The sequence below is a fragment of the Sphaerodactylus townsendi genome, linkage group LG02 (assembly GCF_021028975.2).
Source record: "Sphaerodactylus townsendi isolate TG3544 linkage group LG02, MPM_Stown_v2.3, whole genome shotgun sequence".
Classification (NCBI taxonomy): domain Eukaryota; kingdom Metazoa; phylum Chordata; class Lepidosauria; order Squamata; family Sphaerodactylidae; genus Sphaerodactylus; species Sphaerodactylus townsendi.
Window position 1 is genome coordinate 75,354,410 of NC_059426.1, and position 20,361 is coordinate 75,374,770.

Consider the following 20,361-nt stretch of genomic DNA (forward strand, 5'->3'; position numbering starts at 1 on the left):
CTGTTTAACAGTCCTTTTTACATGGACAGGGAATCACAGAATCTTTTTGCCATATTACCTTGCTTATGGAACTCCTCTTAAATTAACTCTATTCTTGTGCTGAATATGGAACCCCAACCCTTTCTTCCTGCTGGGAATGATGACTATTTTATTCTTTACAGAGGACCATTTACCTTAATCAAAATACAGCTGAGTTTTTTTGTTGCATCTTTTCTTAGAGTGCCAGTGCGATCTGAAGCATAGTTAAACCTTTCTAATCCAATGCAGTCAATGAAGTTAGAAGGATGTAACTCTTTTCAGGAGTGCTTCTGTTTTATGATCTGATGTGCTGAAACAAGGCCCAGCAGAAGTTCCTAGGCGGGCACATACTCATAGTAGGGTCACTTCGCACATGCTGTAAGATGTGACGGAATGATCCACTTCTTCTCTTTCACCTCCAACATAATGATTTCACTGGAATCAGTTCACAATTCCAGCTGCAAGCTGATGAGGAACCTAGTTATAAAAATATACTTATGATTCAATCTTTAGGATCCATTATTTCCATTCAAAAGGGGAGCTCCTAATATTGACTAGGGTTATAACAAAATTGTATTAATGTACAGTAATATGACCATAATGTTAGTGATTTCGCAGTGCTAAAATTGCTCCCCCCCCCCGATATTTTAAAACCATGTCTGTGAAAGATAGAGGTTTTTTTCAAGATAGAAAATCTTTGCTAAGCAATCTGATTCCACTTAATGCTGTAATGAATCGCTGAAGCTCAGTGATATATGTGTCGCACAGCAGACTGAATTAATTTGAAGGGCATGTTGTTCATAATCAAAAAAATGCCAAGCCGTTTACTCAGCAAACTAAATGAGAGAATGGTGGCGAGACAGGTTGAGGAAGGGAGTCATATTGAGAGAAGGGTAGGCCAAAAATAATGGTGGCTTTGGGAAGAGGCTGGGGCTCAGCAGCCAATATATTCAGTCCCTGGCTTCTCGAGTTAAAGATCTTGCGCAGCAGGTGATAGGAAAGACCCTTTGCTGCCTTTGCTAGATGGACGAGGTGAACTTGATATAAAGCAGTTTCATATGTTGATACATATTCATTCAGTATACTAGGAGAATATTTGGAAGAGAGAAAATTCCTTGTTTTTATCATTATAGCCTGCCCTATTTTCAAGAAGTTCAGTTTTTAGCTCACCTGACCCCTGTGACATTGATTCTGCTGAGAGCAAGCCAGCATCCATATGTCACTCGACATTGTGCTATTGTTAGGCTATAAATATGTTACCAATCTGGACCCAAGGAGGGGGGAAATCAGCTTGTCACATGGTTTCTAGGGAGAAAAACAAGAGATTCTTTTATCTATGTTAACAGGTTTCATGCCAGAGAAAAGTAATGGAGTATTCCAAGAGAAAAAGTAATGGAGATCAACTGATTCAGATTAATTGCAGTCTTTAGTCACTGGCTATCAGTCACATAACTATAGAACCACAAATGAACTACAGTAAACCACAGTACACTGCAGTAAACTGACCTCTCCCTTCCAAATATACATTCACTATGAGAATGGGATAAGGATAAGGAATAAGATAAGAAAAAGGAAGGAAGGATGTTCAGATGGCAATACTACCTGATCCAAGGTATGTGAGATGCTGAGGATTACTGAGTCAGTGCATCACGAGTCCAAGGTGGCAGAGTATTGAGGGAAGAGGGAGAGAGCAGCTTGCAACCCGGACTGGCCCTTATGTAGGAAAAAGCCACATACCTAGAAATGAGAGCCCACTTTACCAGGATTGAGATTGATCCAAGTCACGAAGTTCAAATTTGACTAGGTAGTTTGAGGGTAACTGCCCAAATTTGGTGGGGAGATTGTTGCCCCTTGCTGGAAATGGTTCATATTGCTTTACTAAAGCATCCACTGAAAACAAGGGATATGCTTGTATTATTCATGCCTTGGAGCTGGTAGCATGGAAGTACTTGCCTCCATGATGGAATATGCCTTGATCATGGCAGACCAGGTGGGCTTTCTGAGACTCATCCTAGGATCTCCACCACACATAGTCTTTTAAGGAGTAAAAGCTCAAAACAACTAAGCAGGGATCAGATTGGGGGAGGATCTCATCAGCAGAGAAGACAGGGGTCTCACAAGTAGCAGTTGCCTTCTAGGATGTCTTGCTTACACAGAAGTATCCATTTGTGAATGACTACAGCATCCAACAAGGTGTGGATGCAGCTCAAGTTATTTACAATCCAGGCTGAATGGCTCAGTGCCAGTCTGCTTTCAGTCTTTATATATTTTGTACATAGTCAGAGACATATATGAAATCTTGCCTAAGAGGTGTGAATAAAATGCTAATTCCCAGAAAGTCTGCTGCTGCTTCTCCAGTTTGTAGAATTGGCAGGTATATAATAAGGGGGCTTATGCATAGCTTTACAGCAGATTATCATCAGAAGAAAAGTTGTAGGGTTGGGGTATTAGCATATCCCCTACAAAATAATAGGTCCATTTATCTGTTCTGTAAATTATTCTCCAGCCTATTTTTTAGATCCTGAAATACCCTTTTCTGCACCTTAGGGGATCCATCTCTATATCAGGATTAGCATAGCTTTGCTACTTGATTGGGATATTGTTGACAATAAATCAGGACCAATTCATGGGTTCATTGTGGTAGTATGAGGCTGTTTTGGAGGGCTCTTTGCTAGTAACATCAGTATAGTAACCATATAGTTCAGGAGGTTATCAGGATGGAGCAACACAGGTTTGCATGGGAAGGAAGTGCATTGTTCACTGACTCCTGCATAAGGAAATTACTGATGTTAACAGAGAATGCAGCAGAAAAGGTAGTGATGTTTTAAAATGCAAGGTAGCTATATACTGTGTGCCAAATGTACGATCTCTGAACTCTAGTGTGTTTCAGATGTTTGCAAACATTTGTCTCAAATGGCCTTTAAAAATGTGCAAAAATGAGTTATATCCCCTGAGTACTGACTTGGCAGACAAACTGTAAACACTGCTACTGGCCTGGCTATGAATTGCACACATAAGTAATCTATGCTAAAGCTGTCTCTTCCTTTCCCTACTCTCGTCTTTTTCTCTGGTTTAGCTCACTTGTTTATTTTATTCACTTACCTCCCAGAACTTCAGACAGACAGGTGCTTATACTAGGAATGGGAGGTGGGGAGAAACTTATTAAATATCTTCCCTAATATGTCAGTTCCTCAGATAACCACTTGCATCTTGAGCGACGTTTGCTCAAACATTCCTTCAGTTATGAATGACACCTGACTTGACAACACTACATGTGAAATGGATCTTGGAGTCTTAGAAGAGCACAAACTGAACATGTGACATCAGTGTGATGCGGTGGCCAAGAAAGTGAATGCAATTTTTGGCTGTATCAATAGGAGTATAGTCTGCAAATCGAGGGATGTAATTGTACCTCTCTATTCGAGCCTCTCTTTAAAAACCTCCAAAGAAGGAGACTCCACCACACTCCGAGATGGTGCATTCCACTGTCAAACAGCCCTTACTGTCAGGAAGTTTTTCCCGATGTTTAGGTGGGATCTCTTTTCCTGCACCTTGAATCCATTACTCTGTGTCGTAGTCTCTGAGGCAGCAGAAAACAAGCTTGCTCCCTCTTTGACATCCCTTCAAATATTTAAACATAGCTTCGCTTCTCCAGACTAAACCTCCAAAGCTCCCTACGTCTCTCTTCGTAGGGCATGAATTCCACACCCTTTACCATTTTGGTTGTCCTCCTCGGGACACGTTCCAGCTTGTCAATGTCCTTCTTAAATAGCGGCGCCCAGAACTGAACACAGTACTCTAGGTGATGTCTGACCAATGCAGAGTAGAGTGGTACAATTACTTCCCCCGATCTAGACAGTATACTCTTATTGATGCATCCCAGAATTGCATTGGCTTTCTTGGCTGCCATATCACTCTGATGACTCACGTTTTGTGGTCTACTAAGACTCCCAGATCTCTTTCACATGCCAAGCCAGGTGTCACCCATCCTATATCTGTGTGTTTCATTTTTTCTGCCTAAGTGTAGAATCTTATATTTATGTCTGTTGAAATTCATTTTGTTACTTTTGGCCCAGCATTCAAATCTGTCCAGATCATTTTGAATCCTTCCCCTGTCCTCCAGGATATTAGCTACCGCTCATAATTTTATATCATCTGAAAATTTGATTAACATGCTCTCTATTTCATTATCCAAGTCATTGATACAAATATTGAATAGCACTGGGCCCAGGACAGCCCTGTGGCACTCTACTACTCACTTCTCTCCAGGATGAAAATGAGCCATTGATGAGCACTCTTTGTGTTCAGCCAGTCAACCAATTACAAATCAATCTGACAGTTTCATTGTCTAGTCCACATCTTTCCAGCTTACTTGTAAGGTAACACTGACCTACTGTTTGAAATGGAAAGCTACAAACCAAGATATCACACTCCAACAGTCCTTTTAATTGAAAAATATTTCAGAGTTGATGTTCAACAGCCCAAACTGAGTAGCTGCAGCTCTGAGAAAGTTTAATGTCTGTTTGGGGAATTTTAAAACTGATGTTCTGTGCCACATATCTTTGGAATAGACTAGGTGCAGAATGCAGGAAGAAATTGAAAGTTTTTATGCAAGTGTCCTGGAAGAAATTGATCACCTAAACAAGGTGTGCTGATAATCATAGGTAACTTGAACACAAAAGTAGAAAACAAAGCAGAATCAAACGAGGGGCCACTCCCCACTCACCATAAGCCGCGGGGTCACCTCTTTAAAAAACACAAGGAGGATGGACGTTCCCCACGTCACCAGCGCCAACTGCGCAGCTGCCCTTAATTTGCCGCCCTCCCACCTCCTTGTCGCGCGGCAAATTAGGTCCTCTGAAAAGAGCAACATTTTCAAAAACCCCGCAGGTGCCGCAGGGGGGTGGGGAACCTCGGCTGTTTACGCGCGGCTGATTCGCTCTGACACGCAGCTTCCGGCCAATCAGGAAACAGGAACCGCCATTTTGTTTAGGGAGGGTGTCCCCGTCAGAAAGTGCTCGGAAATTGAGATGTGCGCACAACAAGACGTGCCAACATTGCTCTTTTTTGCTCGAGCTCCACTGTTTTGCAGCTTGGCAAAGTGCCGCTGAGCACAGGGTTGTCGGCGGTATAAACCGAAACCGATTTTTACTTTCATTTTTCTGCCCAAGCAATTTGCAACAGATAGTGACGTCAGCATGTGCAGACGTCTCAAAACAATGCGTTCAGCTTATCCAAACCAACTTTTCGGGTCAGCCAATCAAAATGGAGCCCCGCCTTTGGCTGGCTGCAACTCTCACGTGTAAATGATGCACACGCGTGCCAGCCAATCAGAACGCTCGATTGCCTCTTTGACTCTTGATGTGGAACCCCGCGCTATTTCCTGAATGGAAAATGAGTGGGGAACAAATGTCTCCGTTGTCAAAAGCCACGGAGGCTTTTCTACGAGGGGTCGCTGCGGGGTTGCACTCAGACGAGGTAAGTGGGGAGTGGCCCATTGTGGGAAGATTTGTGCTAGAAGCACAAAATGAAGCACGAATCACTTTCCTGCTGTTCTGTTCTTCATAGAATTCTGTGAAGACAACAATTTGTTAATTGAGAACATGTTTCAAGGAATTGAACAGATGATCATATAGATTACATAATCAGAAACTTCACAAAACAAGATCAGGAACTGATTGATGTATAAACCAGGAATTGTTAATACCAAAAATCAGAATAAAGTTGAGGAAAAACCCCAAAATATTCATAGTGCCAAAGTACAATCTAAACAACATTCCTGATTTGTTTAAAGACCATGGAAACCTTACAAAGTTCAAATGAACATGTACCCAGGGCATAAAATGGTGCTAACCCTGGGTGCCCCCCCCCCACAAACACAGCTGTGCCCCCCCACTCCATGTGAAACTTTGGAGTCAGGCCAGCTGGGTTCACCCCGCCTCTGATCTTCATGTGGAGTTTGGGAGTGGGGAATGCTGTCTCACCCTGCCCCCAATCTCCACATGGAGATCAGGGATGGGGTGGGCCCTTTGGGTGTTGGGTTCTGCTTGCCCAGGTTCAGCACCCCTGCCCCTCTGCTTGTGTCCCTTTGCTATGCCACTATCTGTGAGTGCAAGTTATTCTTTTTCTTTGCCTTTTGAATCTCTTCCAAAACAAGTTGGGGGTTGGTTGTTTGGTTCTTTCTGCACTTGTGACAATTGAGTTGTGCACACATAGCAAACATTTTCAGGCTCTCTCTGTCACATGCTATGTTGCTGAGAAATGTGCCTGCTCAATATCTCCGTTGTCTAAACTTAGGGTGATTTTAATCTATATTGCACAGCTGTCCTTTCCACAGCATTTACAACCTCCTGCTAGTTGCCTTTTTGCAGGCATGCAGAAGTTGCTGAAAACATGTCTCTTCTCTTTTTACTTTGGATCTCTGACTTTTAGTTATTTAGGTAATTATTCATTTGATATCTTCATATCCCAAAGCAGCTTGTTCATTAAAAATTATAAAAAGTGAGGACAAAAGCAAAGAGCATAAAATCAACACAGGCAGCACTAAAACAATAAAAAGAATAAAAAGGGCAAAGAAAAATGAAATGATCGACACAGCAACACTCAACTAACATACTCAATAAATGACAGTCAATTGAGTTCAATGTGAATCTATACCATCTTCTTTTCCTCGTATCCCTTCCAAATTATTTTGCATGTTGCTGTTTTGATTGTTATCCTGTGGGCAGGGTTTGCTCTTTTTTGGCTTAATAGAGTGCGTAGTGCTGAAGCACTTGTTAAATAATAAATAAACTCATAACAGCAAGCAAATTGTCTCTACACCCAAAACATAGCAAAGGGTTGCTTGTAGTGGTAATGCCTGAATATGAAATCTGTATCCCTGAGACTCCATGAATGCATTCCAGCATTCATAGTCCAGCATCAGATCTCCACACTACGAGTATGCACCGGGAGTTTTGTTTTGTTTTTGTTCTGTCAATATTTTTCAATTGGGTTTAATAGTCCTGGAAATTTATTCCCCTTCCCTGGAAAACCACATATCAATATTGACTTGGGGGGGGGGGGTTGTTTGGACACTTTGGGGTCTATTAAATCCAAACCCCCCCAAAATCCTGTTGTCTCTGAGCTCCATGTGGAGCTGGGAGGCAGCAGGCAGGTGCAGAGCTAAACTCCAGGCAAAGCTAAACTTGGAGGTGGGGAGCAGCAGGCACAGTGCTGAAAGCTGAGCTCTTCACCTGTCTGCTGCCTCCCAGGTCCATGTGGAGCTGTGGCATTGTTGGCAGCTGGCCCAAAGCACCCTGAATCATGGTGAATATTTCTGGCGTGATTTGGGATCCTCTTTTCAGATCCCTTTAAACTGCCACTTTTTCCGGTTAAAAAAAGCTGGAAAATACTAAGGTATTATTTTGTGTGCTTTTTCTGTTCAGTTTTTGCCGCATGCACACCCCAAACTTCACACTCCCATGACAGTCACAGGGTGTCCTTGGCTCATCATTTTAATCAGTTTGACAGAATGTTAAGGGCAAAGTGGCAGAGTGCAGGAGCCATGTATTCTTCCCTGAAACCCTTGAAGCATTTCACTAGCTGAGAGGAGCTTTTCTCTCTTGCATCTTTTAATAGATGTGTAAAAAGTCATCAGTGTGTTTGAGAGCACTGAAGGGTGTAACTGTGTGAATATACATGAAGCTGCCTTCCACTGAATCAGACCACTGGTCCCTCACAGTCAGTACTGTCTGCTCAAACCGATAGTGGCTCCCTGGGGTCTCAGACCGAGGTCCTTCTCAGCACCTACTGCCTTGTTCTTTTAATTGAGGACACCAAGGGCTGAACCTGGAGCCTTCTGTATGCCAGGCAGATGTTTTGCCATTGAGCCAAGGCCCTTCCCCACATTCCAGAAATGTATCGGAATGGGTGTGATGATAGCATGAATGTGTAGATTTTGTCCTGTATTTTCTACCAATTGTAAGACTGGGAACATATTGGTACAAAATATGGGGCTCCAGTGGGCTCTGCAGCTGTCATACATTTCTGTCACACTGACAGCCCTGCTGTAAAACAGCTACATAAAACATTTGCAGTCAGATCTTTTTGCCAGAAATTGGAGCTTTTGCTTCAGTGAAGTGGAAGTTGATGAAATAAGCAACCCACTGCTAATGAGTTCATTGCAGGCAAAGGGGGAAGATGGAGGAGGAAGTGGGGGGAGCAGGGAGGGTTGTGCTGAGAATGGACCTTGTTACAATATTTTCTTCAAGTTACCAAAGCTCTGGCCTCTTTGACTTTGCATTACTGGCTTGATCATTTATTTAGCAAACCTCCCACGCATCCTGGGAATGGGAGACAGAAGCAGGTGGGGAGGGGAGGAGGTTCACTTCATAAATTTACATTTTCTAAGGCAGGCTGAGAGAAATCTTCTAATTTGTATCTAAATGTTTTCCTCTGTGTGGTGTCTCTTCAAACTAATTGCAGACTGCAGCGAATAATAGGAGGAAAGTGCTCCTATCCTGCAGTTGATCAACATTTGAGCCCAGGAGACGTGAGGGGGCAGGCAGGGGGAGAGCTGCTTCCCAGAAAGGATGCCCTTCTTTTGCGACATAAGATATTTTGTAGGGCACACTGCCCACCACACACCAGCTCTGAGATTGTATATCCTTAAAAGAACATGGATCTATGCTGCTTATTCTTCCATTGCACCTTTCATATTCGTTAACATTCATATCATCCAAAGAGGGTCATCCCTCCAAGGATCGCCCAGTAAATTCCTGGGTGAGCTTCCAGGCAGCCTCAGCCTCCTGTAGGACTGGTTTACATAAAAAGGGGTTGTGTGTTTTCTCCAGGCAGCCATGTGTGAAGGTCTTATACTCTGTTTGGAAGCTTGAGGGTAAGCCAGCCACTTGCAAGAGTATGTCTGCAGCCATTTTCTTAGTTGGGCAAGCCACTGAGACAATAAAAATGGTTGTCCTCATATAAATAGAGCCAGGGCCACATCCATCCATCCATCCATCCATCCATCCATCCATCCATCCATCCATCCATCCATCCATCCATCCATCCATCCATCCATCCATCCATCCATCCATCCATCCATCCATCCAACTTTTTTTAAGAGAGGCAAAAGTACACAACAAAATGACATCTACACACACAAAATTAATGTATATAATCCACAACTTCTGAAAATGATACTGTTAATAAATAATTGGATTTTTACCGCATTCCTCTTCCTATAATGTTTGAATATTCCCTCAACCTTTCTGCACACATAAAAACTCAACTCAAGGAGGAGGTGTTCATCTTAGCCTTTTCCTGGACTTTTAAAAATGTAATTTTGTAATTTTTGACATGGGCAAAACCGAACACACCTCATGCTCCTTCACAGCTTGATATCTGATCTGATAAAACAAAGTTTTATCTGATAATTATGTTGAAGCTAAAATGACTAAATTGAAGCTATTATGCTTTCGTCACTGAAAAGACTCACTGGAAAAGACAATAAATGTTGAAGACAATCAGAAAAGAGGAAAACCCACTGTGAGATGGGTTGAATCAATAAAGGAAGCCACAGCCTCAGTTTGCATGATCTGAGCAAGTATTTTAACAAGAGCATGTTTTGGAGGTCATTGAAGCAACTTGATAGCACATAATTCCCATGAATAGGCCCTCCATTCTTGTTCCCTTCCTTTCCCCAGGTGTAAAATCGGGCTCTTTGGGGAAGGCCCAGCCTATCCAATGAGGAGGCAGGTCTACTTGTGGGCTTTAGCAAAGCCAAATACACAGCTGCCAGTTATAAAGTGAAGAGGGGTTACTCTCCACCCCGTTCGACTCCAAGCTGCTCCAGGGCTTGCAGCTTCTCAGCAGAGCACAAGGTGGTTGGGTATGTGGGAAAGAGAGGTGCCTCAGGCATGTTAAACTGAAAATGTTCAACAGTCCCCAAAACTCTTCTACCCATGTGAGTGTTTAGAACAAGTTCTGAGCCCCGTCCCCCTGAACTCAGGTGCCCAAAGCCTGCCACGGCCTCGGTTAATGCTCAGTCATTGAAAGGAAAGATTAGAAGACAAGGAATTGGAAGGTTCTGCAGGTGGAAGATGGAGGATGCCTTGTCTGGAAAAGAAGGGAGTTAAGCAAGGCCAAAGAATGTTACCAGGGAATCTGTCTCTCTCACTTTTCTTGATATATTTTAATATCTTCTCAGGTACTATTAGCTCCCCTTCCTCTTTGCTTGCCATAATCTCACCCAACCAACCATCACTGCTTCTGCCTTACCAAAGACTGAGACTCCCCTCTGTGGCCTGGGGTCTCCCTCTCTCTTCCTCCCACCTCCTAGCAGCAGACTTAGTAGGAGAATGGGTTGTGAGCATTGCAGAACAAACTATCTATGTTGGGCAAGTGAACCTCCCCCACCTCCTGCCGTATCCCGCCTCTCTGCCCATCACCCAGGACACCTTCTCCCTGGCCCCTTCTGGATCTGGTCCTGACAGCAGCTTTAGACTAAAGTGTCTTTGTGTATTTGTGTACATCTAAATGCACAATTGTATAAGCCCATATTGTTTGATTATGTGAACTGGTGTTAAGACTTACTACATGAAGAGACATTTCCAAGGAATCCCAATCCTAATGTTGGCCAATTGGCATTTCTTCGTTTCTGTGGGATGTGGCTGTTTAAGGTATTGCTGAAGGGTTTAGACTAGTGGTGTGTAAATATGCATTTCATGATGGAAAACTCTTCCTGTCTGTGTCGTGGCTGACTCTGACTGCTAAATGGCAACTTTTAAATGGAAACAGAAGTCGAGGGTGTTACTTGTCTTTTAAAAAATTCATTCCCTCCCATTTCCCTTTCCCTTTCTGGAGGCGGGGGGAGTGGGGGTTGCAGCCATAGACACAGGGTAGCAGCTTAAATTGTTGCAGTGTCTGGGGAGTGAGAATTGCCTCCTTCCTATACTCTCCACTACATGGTGCCTTTTCAGACACCTGATGAGAATACAGAGGAGATAGGCAAGCATTCTGATCACTGCTGCTTTGTGCTCTGATGGAAGGAGGTGGGGTAAAGGGCTGCATTTAATCAATTCCCACTAGCCTTGGGAGATGAAATTCAGCAATCTGGAGTGTGGTTGGGAGGTGGCAGGGCTAGGAGGAAAGTAAATCCGCTGAGCTGGTCCAGGCCACTGTCTGTATTGTAGCAGCTGCAATTGCCTTCCATGACATTTGTCTATCTATAGTTGGCTACTGGGTATGCTTCAGGGATTGACATAAACTTACTGATTTTGGAAGCTATTGTTGCTTAAGTAGCTAAATCAGAAGTTGGTCAATGCAAATGCTTTGGTGAGTGAGCACAAAGAAAGTGGTCTAATCAGCAAAGTGCAGCAAGGGCATTATTCATAGATAAGAGCAAAGGTTATAGATTTTGCACAGAGAGAGTCCTGAGGAGAGCACAGCAGTGGTATTTCTGGCAGCAGGTAGTAAGTATAAAAAGTATGTCTTGGAAGTGGTAAAAAGGGACATGTGGCCCCAGAAATCAGGGGACTTGGAAGTGGTTAGGAAGTGAATAAAGAGCATATAGAAACCCCTGAGAATTAGAAAGGCAGGTTCCATAGGTATTGCTGAAGGGTTTAGACCTTTGAGATGGCATAAACTGATACTGGCACAAAATTGTTGCTTACTTTCTTGCTTCTTTTTTTTAGCTCACCTTCTGGAATATATTTATTCATACAATTTTTTTACAAAGTGGGAAAAAGAAAACTCTGGTCGATTCCCCACAGAAAAAATGATTGTAGATACAAACTGGTTTGGGAAAAACCGGGACCTTTTCAGCATGGTTTCAGCAAACCCATTGCAGATTCTGCCCCACAAACTTTCCTTGTTCCCAGAAACGCAGCAGCAACGAAGGATTCCCACTGAGGCGGATTGAACACGTGATCTATTCAGGGGCTATCCTGATTGGCTGTTGCGTTGTGTTGGGACAGGAATTTTTTTTAATTTTCAAACTTCTGGATCCACGTCTCTGCGAGCATGCGCAGAACAACCCTATGTGGAAACAAAGAAACGGGCGATTAAAGCGAAGCCCTGTTTCCGCGTGCCTCCATGTAGTCGGATCCATGTGGATACGACGTGTAGCACTGCTTTGTATTGCCTTCTACTCAGTCAATCAGTCAAAACCGTCCCCGTGTTGCTTTGTATCCACATGAATCTCCGGTCCATGGGGAAAAAAAGGCTACGCGTGCATCACGCACAGCCCTCTGCTTTCTCATTGAATGGGAGGCTCCACATCACTACCAGCAGCAGGAAAAACGAATCTGGATTCACACACACCCCAACTTCCCCACCACTCCAGATTGCCCACATGTTTTTTGCAAAGGTCTACTTTCTTGCAGGTTCCACAATAACATGTGCTACTGGGGGGGGGGGGGGAGCTACAGAACCGGGATGAATCCGTGTTCGGCGGTTCAGCAGTGGGGAGTTCTTGCTGAAACTTTGATATTTTGTGTGAGTATCACGTGATTAATTGACCGTGGGGAATCGACCACTGTAAACTGAAAAATTAAGAGTATTTGCATATTGTTGTTTTCATTTGTAGTATGTATTCTGCTTCTACTAGGTGTGGAGACAAAATTCCCTCTGGCTTCTGAAATTTCACTGAATACTGCCAAAGCTTACCCATAAGGACTAGAAATATGATGGTTTATCTGCTTTATTAAATAATTCTGCACCAGATGCCAAACTTGACATTGTTTTTACATGGTAGTAACCACAGCTTTGTTTAATACTTGAAGCCCCGATTGCGCAGTACTTTTCCATTTGCTGAAACCTGAACTGAGCCTTCATATGAGCCTAGTCAAATGCAGCAGTGTTTCCAGGAGCAAAGATTTATCAAGAATGGATGATGCTAGCTTCCCTGTGACGACCACACAGTCTCACGCTTATAGCAGCAACCGGCACCAAGCTGGAGGGCAGGTCACATACTTCTGCTTCACCCCACTGCAGGAGGGCTGGCTCAGCATTCTCTGCCTTCCACTCCTGTTTAACCACTCCCTGGGGTATGCTCTGAGCTGAGTTTTGAAGCATCAGCACAACTGCAAGTTTAGCATTTGCTGTAAAATAGATCCCTGTTTAATTTTCTTACATCCCAGGGATTTTCCAAAGATTGCTGTGGGGATAGAACCTCCTCATTAGATGAAGAACTTAACAAGCAAGCACAATGTTTGCTGATAAATTTCTCAGTACCTTTGGCTGCAGGGAATCTCAGCCATTGCCAGAGGGATCAAGAAGCAGTGGATAAGATTTCTCTAAAGGGCTAGTCTGCTCAGTTTAATAATGTCTTTTCTGGCATCAAACAAATCTTATGTTAAAATACAGAGATGCTAGAACAACGGTAGAATCCATTTTCCCCTTGCTTGTGCATGTGAGTGCTGGGGATTTTAGCCTTTTGTTAATATCTCATTTGGAGGATTTGCCTGTTAAATGAATGGAAGAGCGGCAAAGAATACTTCAGGAATTCAAGACTGTGGTTTAGCAGTCTGAAATTGCCTTACCTTGAATTAGGCCATTGTCACATTAGCTTAGTGTTTTCTCGTCTCATTGGATAGCAGCTCTCCAAAGCATTCATCAGAGGAGGATCTTTCCCAGCACTTGATATGTGAGAGCCTTTTAGCTGGATTAAATCTTCTGATCTAGGCCTTCTGATTTATCACACTGGTGCCTTTTTTGGTGTCAGTTTTTTCAGAGTTTCGCAGGATCCATCAATAGACATCTCATCTGACATTCTGAACCTTTCCTGTCCTGGCCTTTTCTCTCTGTGTAGATCCAAAGAAGCGCCTACTCAGTCTCCTTCGATGAGAGGTTTTCAATCCCTTTGGATCCTGCAGCCCTGGAGGAAAACCGGTTGAGATTTTCCGTCTTTGGCATTGATGAGGACGAGAGAAACATCAGCACTGGCGTAGCTGAGCTAAAGTTGTCAGACTTGGATCTCTCTATCCGTCCTTTCAATGCGTGGCTATATCTGCAAGATTTGAACAAGGTAAAATTTCTGTCTTTGTTCCTGACAATGTGTTGGCAGGCTACAAAAGAGATGGATAAAGTGATGTTGAAGAATCACCAAGTGTTCTCTATACCCATGCACCTCCATGTCATCACAACACAGCCCAGGAAGACAGTTATGTTGCAGCACAGCTTGAGGGGAATTCAGGGAACCAGTTGCATGTATTGTTGCAATGGTATATTGATATAATGATTCTAGTACCATTAAAATAAAATTTAAAGCCCCCTGCAACCCGTAAGTGGTGGCATGGAAAATGGCTGCAGAGGTAACAGAGAAAGTGGCTGTCATGAGGGTGGAAAAACTGAACTAACCCACCCATACTTCAGCCATCAAGGTTTTAACTGCAATATTTCCTAAAACTGGAGTTAAGCAGATTTGCAAAAGGTCAGAGAAAAACTAGAGAAGCCCTCAGAGATGCATGAGAGAACCACTACATTTGGGCGCAGAAGGGGGAAAAAACCCTAGACATCACTGACCTTGGCACAGATAACCCATATGGAAGTGGCCGTTTTAGGCACAAAGGATGTATTTGGCTTTAGTGGGTTTTTTCATGTTATGCATTTCTTCCATTTATTTCCCACTGTATTTTTTTCCATAAAGATCAAGTGCATGTTACTGGGGTGGTAGTAATCATGACTTTTGCTTGATGCAACTCTCAAGTTTCAGTTGCCATTGTGGTTCCACTAGCTTTTTGTCCCAAGGGGCCATCATTTTGTTGGGAAATGTGGGGCATGGCCTGGTTGACGAGGAAATGGGGACCCTGCTGCAGATGAACTTGTTAACTCAGGACATACCACAGGAGCTAACTTTGAGCTAATGCTTCCATTGGGAAAAAACTGGCAGCCGTGGCTCAGAGGTGGCAGCGATTGACAGAATTGTACGTGCGTAGTACAATTTAGGATTGTACTATAAGACTGCTGCTTATAACAATTATACTAGATAAATATATTTCAGTGTACCTATCACAAGAGTAGCACAGTAATGAGAAATGAACAATTCCTTCTGTATCCCTTTAGGCAACTGATTCAGTGGGTGAAATCTTGCTTTCGCTCAGTTACCTACCAACAGCAGAGCGATTAACAGTAGTTGTAGTTAAAGCCAAGAATCTGGTGTGGACCAACGGCAAAATGACTGCAGGTCAGTAATGAGTCTTAAAATGTACCAGCATGCCCCATCCCCTGCAATGAAGCTGTGGCTGGTTAGATATTGACAATACCACCTTATATTTTATTCAGTAGAGTAGAGATGTTTGTGTTATAATTTTATGCATTGCTGTGCTTAGACTGATCAGGTGCATCTGAAGAGATGTAATGAGCATATGTTTTAGTTCCCAAGTCAGAGCCTCTTCCAGGCTGAGCTAAACAGCATTTAATGTGATTCATGCAAACTGAAATTTTGTCTGGATATTGCAACTTTTCAGTAGCTACTAATCTGTTGCCTTATGATGGGGCCTTAAGTTGGTTTTTTTGCAGATTCACTTTTACTGCAAGCCCTCATATCCCCCATGAGGATATGAGGGTCCTCTGTCTCAGCAAGAAAGAGCATTTTGGAGAGTCAACCAGGCAGCAGCAGGAAGGGGGAAACTGGCAGAAAGAGTCTTCCACTGGGGGAAGTGACTCTTGCTGGCAGAAAATAACCTTTGGATCCACTCTCTAACGTTCTGCAAACTGTTAACTTGTCTGTCATCGTACACTATTAGAAGGTATTGGCATTGTTGGTATCCGACTTGGATTAAGTTACCCCTTTACTGTACACAAATGTACCAAAGCTGTACCTTGTCTCACAGAAAGATAGAACCTCAATGTTCAATTAATCCTCAGCCACTTCCTGGACCTTATTTGTATTGAAAAGAGGTGGTAGCCATCTTATAAGAGCCAGCGTGGTGTAGTGGTTAAGAGCAAGTGTACTCTAATCTGGAGAACCGGATTTGATTCCCCGTTCTGCCGCTTGATCTGTGGAGGCTTATCTGGGGAATTCAGATTAGCCTGTATGCTGCAACACACGCCAGCTGGGTGACCTTGGGCTAGTCACAGTTCTTTGGAGCTCTCTCAGCCCCACCCACCTCACAGGGTGCTTGTTGTGGGGGAAAGGGAAAGGAAATGGTAAGCCCCTTTGAGTCTCCTTACAGGAGAGAAGGGGGGATATAAATCCAAACTCTTCTTCTTCTTATAGGGGACCAAGAAAAAAATTACAAAATTGGAGGGTTTAAGTTTTGAAAAACAGATGAGTGGAGAAGAATCCCTAGGTGATCCCAAAAAGAATGCAGTTAAAACTGCTGTGATAACCCAAGGGATTCCAGAGATACAGGCCATTTTGGAAAAATCAGGGGGTCTGAATTTCAAAAATATGATTAGTGAGGGAGAATCCTCGTGGGCCACTGAGCAGAATACAGTTAAAACCACTGTTATAGCCCAAGGTATTCCAAAGATACAGGTGGTTTTATCCATGGTGGCCATTTTAATATCACAACTTTTTTTTTCTGCAGCAGAAGCACACTGCTCTCACTTCTGCCGAACAATGCAGAACCTCATTTTGATTGTTTGGTGGGAGAGAGTAAAGCACATTTTGAAAAATGACAATTAATACCATATCCAAAATGTTTTGTATACAAATTGTTATTAGACCCAATGGTACATTTGTTAAAATGTACAGTACCAAAAGCAGTCCAGTAATTCATGTGGAATTTATTAGACAATTAATGTTTAAAACCTTAATGAAAATAAAAATGATTCCAGTAAGTATGGCAATTAATGCATCTTGTTACACTGATGTCTTATCAATGGTTTCTAGCAGAACATACATTAAGAACTACATTCTTGAATGGCTGGACTTTATCTTCTAGTTGAGAATTTAGAAAAATTATGTAATACACTTATGTGCAAATGATTATTCATAACCAAGTCTTTCTCAGTAGACGACTGGAATATTCTTACATTTTATTCTGTTGTACGACAACAATTTAATAACTGTTTAAAATATAAAGAAAGCTATTGATTTGGAATTGATTGCAACTGAAGTGACACATGCATCAGCACTGCTGAAATGAGGAGTCCTTTGTCTTTTTCACCCTTGTTGTAGCCTACACAAGGAGCAGGCATGAAAGGGAGGATTCTGGTTCATTGTATCATTCCTGGTTAGTCATTTGCTACCAGATATTTTAGTGTCCAGGAACCATGCCTCTGGACTCCCACCCCAACCAGGAGAGGGTTCAGAAGGCCAGGGAGAAGTCCCAGGAGAAAGACTTACTCAAGCCAAAGGGGCGCATAGGGCAGCAGGTGGCAGACATGGCTCTGCCCTGGGCCAGCAGCTGCCTGGGCTCCAAAAGTCGCACAGCAGCAGAAGAAGCCTGAAAGACAGGCTGGTTTGCACCCAGGAATGGCCTAAGTTGGCACCAGAAGTCCAGGCCTGAAGCAAGGCACCTGGAGCCCTACTGAGGCCTCTGCTCCCTTGGAACAGTAGCAGGGAAGAGGTGGGCCCACCCTGGCTAGGAAGGAAGGGGAGGAGCAAATGGGCTTTAAAGGCTGTGAAGGAAGAGCCGGGGGAAGGGCTGGGGGTGAAACCCAGATTGGAGGGAGGGAATGAAAAGGGTGAGGGCTGAACGGCCAGGGAGGATGCTCCCATGTAGCTTTGACATGACTCATGATCTGTTAGGTTTGGGAAAGGGCTGCTGAAGCTGAGCTGCACCCAGACACCCTGTCTGAGGCTGAAAGAAGGGCTCCTCAGACCTTGGGGAGGAGCACCCCAGATGGTGCTGGGGGTCAGGGGCTCCACAATTAGAACAGCCCAATCATGTCTTATTCTGTGGGTGCAATGAACTAAACATGTTTACATCCTCATATCTAAATAATAAACAATAAGGCTCTTATTTTTTAAAAGTATAAGGAGAAATGCATTGGGAAAATATTAGTTGATTTACAACCCAGTCCAGATGGAAGGATGCAGAATGACCTATGGGAGTGGTGTGGGCTCACACTGACATGTTTGCCCACCCCATCGGCATAAGTATCACCTGTGCCAGCAGGGAGAGCAAACAGGGCAGTGGGTGGGCCAGGAAGAGGTAAAGGAGGATGCTGGCACATGTAGAGGTGGACTAAGGGTTTCCTAGGGTGGAACCGAAAGTAGTTGGCTTCCACCAGGCTTTCAGCCCTGGAATACCCCTGGTGCAGGCCTGTAACTCATGTCACAAAAACACCTCTTTCAGTGGAGTTTTCTGGGCAGTGGGGGGGGGGGGAGAGGTCACCACTGTTTGCTGTGCCTCCCAGAACTCCATTAGAGGTGGCATAATGCCACCTCCCCCAAGTCATCCCCAGCCATCACAAAGCCCCATCCCCCCATCTGGATTGGGCTGCCTTCCATTAATCCCAGTACACTGTAAATCTACTGGTTTTGTCACTAGTTTGACACTTTCTTGTGTTGGCAATGTAAGAGCCAGATCACTTCATTTAGAAAAAGAAAAAATAATTTCACCTCCTATTTTAGTACTAGCTTCTCCGGGCATCTCCAGAGAGTCATCACAGCAAGGGCAGTCATTAAATATTCTAGAGGGTGTCAGGCATCCTGTTTGGACTACTTAAATACCCATCAACAGAAGCTGATAATCTGCAGGAGGTGATTCTCTTTCAGGAGGCTAAGAAGTGATCAATTAGTTTCCCATTTCAATTAACTGGATTTCTCTTGGTTGTTATAAGAGAGTGCTTCTAGTTTTTATTTATTTACATAGATTTTTATCCCACTCTATCCGAAATGCTGTGAGTAGAATAACAGTTTAAAGCAGACAGCTACAAAAAAGTCTTAAAATATCATTTTATCAGATAGTTGTAAAGATTACCACACCCTGTTTACATTGTCCAGTTTATTAGGATATGTGCAGCTTCCAAATATACAGTGGTACATTAGACATATCCAAATTGAGATGTTTCATAGCTTCAAAAGCAGTCTGCATACAGAAGGCAGTTTTCCTGAAACCATGACCCAGTTAAGATGCTCTGCTTCTTACTGTCCAATCAGATCCTTTTGTGAAAGTGTACTTGCTGCAAGATGGGAGGAAGATCAGCAAGAAGAAGACAGCAACAAAAAGAGATGATACAAACCCTGTGTTTAATGAAGCCATGATTTTCTCAGTGCCAGCAATCGTCCTGCAGGTACGAGTCCCCCTCATCCATTTGTTGTACTTCTGTGCTGAGACAGTAGTCTATAGCATCAAGCATGCAGGTCAAAGCAGTAGCACAAATTCTAATGATGTAGAGATCCACTCCAGCAGAATTTGCCTCTGCTGTCTCAGTATTTTCCCCATGAGTAACATAATGGATAGAGATGCTGTGAACTTGCCATGAGTGAGCTTGTCAGACAAAAAATATATTTAGTGGGAACAATTCTGTTGAGCCAGTCCCAGGATTAGTTTGCTGGCACAACAGACAACTCAGACTCCTTACAAACTGATTGGTTGCTCAGCAGTTTTTGTTGTTATTTATGACTATTTGTACCATTAAACTGATCTCTGAGCATTATTAACTGGTACTGGTGTACCTGTGCACTGATGAAGCAGATCTGGACATGGGAGGGAGAGCATGTGGAGTGGACCACTGGACTCCAATTTAGGTGAGCACTGAGCCAGAACTGGGGACAGTTTTTTGCCGGTCTCCAGTATGGCAGGACAGCAATGTGGACTCTTTTCATGCTACTTTTCCCCAGCTATCCATTGTCAAAAGGATGAAATGGTCATGGTCACCATAGAGTTACATGCCAGAACCTTGCTTATCTGTGCACTGGTTATCCCAGAGTTGTTCCCTGTTCCTCATTTCACTTGAGTAGAGTGATGCACTCCAACACAACCTGGTGGATTTTGTGCCCTGTATAGCATTTCTTCAGCTATGCTTATAAATTCTATCTCTACCTGTGTTGACTCTTTAGTTATTTGTCTCTGGGCCCTGAGGGCCATAGGGAGGATGGTATGCATGACTGGTGATGGTGGTAAAGAAAGATGCTGTTGCTGATGTCTGACTTGGGGAAATTCCTTTGCTGAACTGCACAGGTGCTACACAGCACACAAGTGCTAAGGCCAATCATGCCTGCATGCTTGTGTACCAGACATCCAAGGAATGGCTCAACCAACACTCAGTCTAATCATTGATTAGTCTGGCAACTGTGCAACTGTGAGATGGTCTGAACCTCCAGTGGTGTTCCTAATAACTAACAACTGGAAGGGGCTTTTTCAGAACCAGGATGAGGCTCTTTTGCTACATACCTGTAGTTAACTACAGCTTGATTAATGTCCAGTCAATTATAAGCTGATTGCATCTGAGTGCTATTTCTCA

General features: G+C 43.4%; 1 protein-coding gene across 3 annotated transcripts in view; it reads left to right on the forward strand.

The window, feature by feature from the left end:
- SYT12 (synaptotagmin 12) overlaps window positions 1–20,361 on the forward strand; it is a 69,555-nt gene that overhangs the window by 40,490 nt on the left and 8,704 nt on the right. For all 3 annotated transcript variants that reach the window (XM_048486409.1, XM_048486408.1, XM_048486407.1), the window contains 3 exons: window positions 13,811–14,026; window positions 15,064–15,184; window positions 19,055–19,188. In XM_048486409.1, the coding sequence (XP_048342366.1) occupies window positions 13,811–14,026; window positions 15,064–15,184; window positions 19,055–19,188 (471 nt within the window). The remainder of the gene's footprint in view (window positions 1–13,810; window positions 14,027–15,063; window positions 15,185–19,054; window positions 19,189–20,361) is intronic.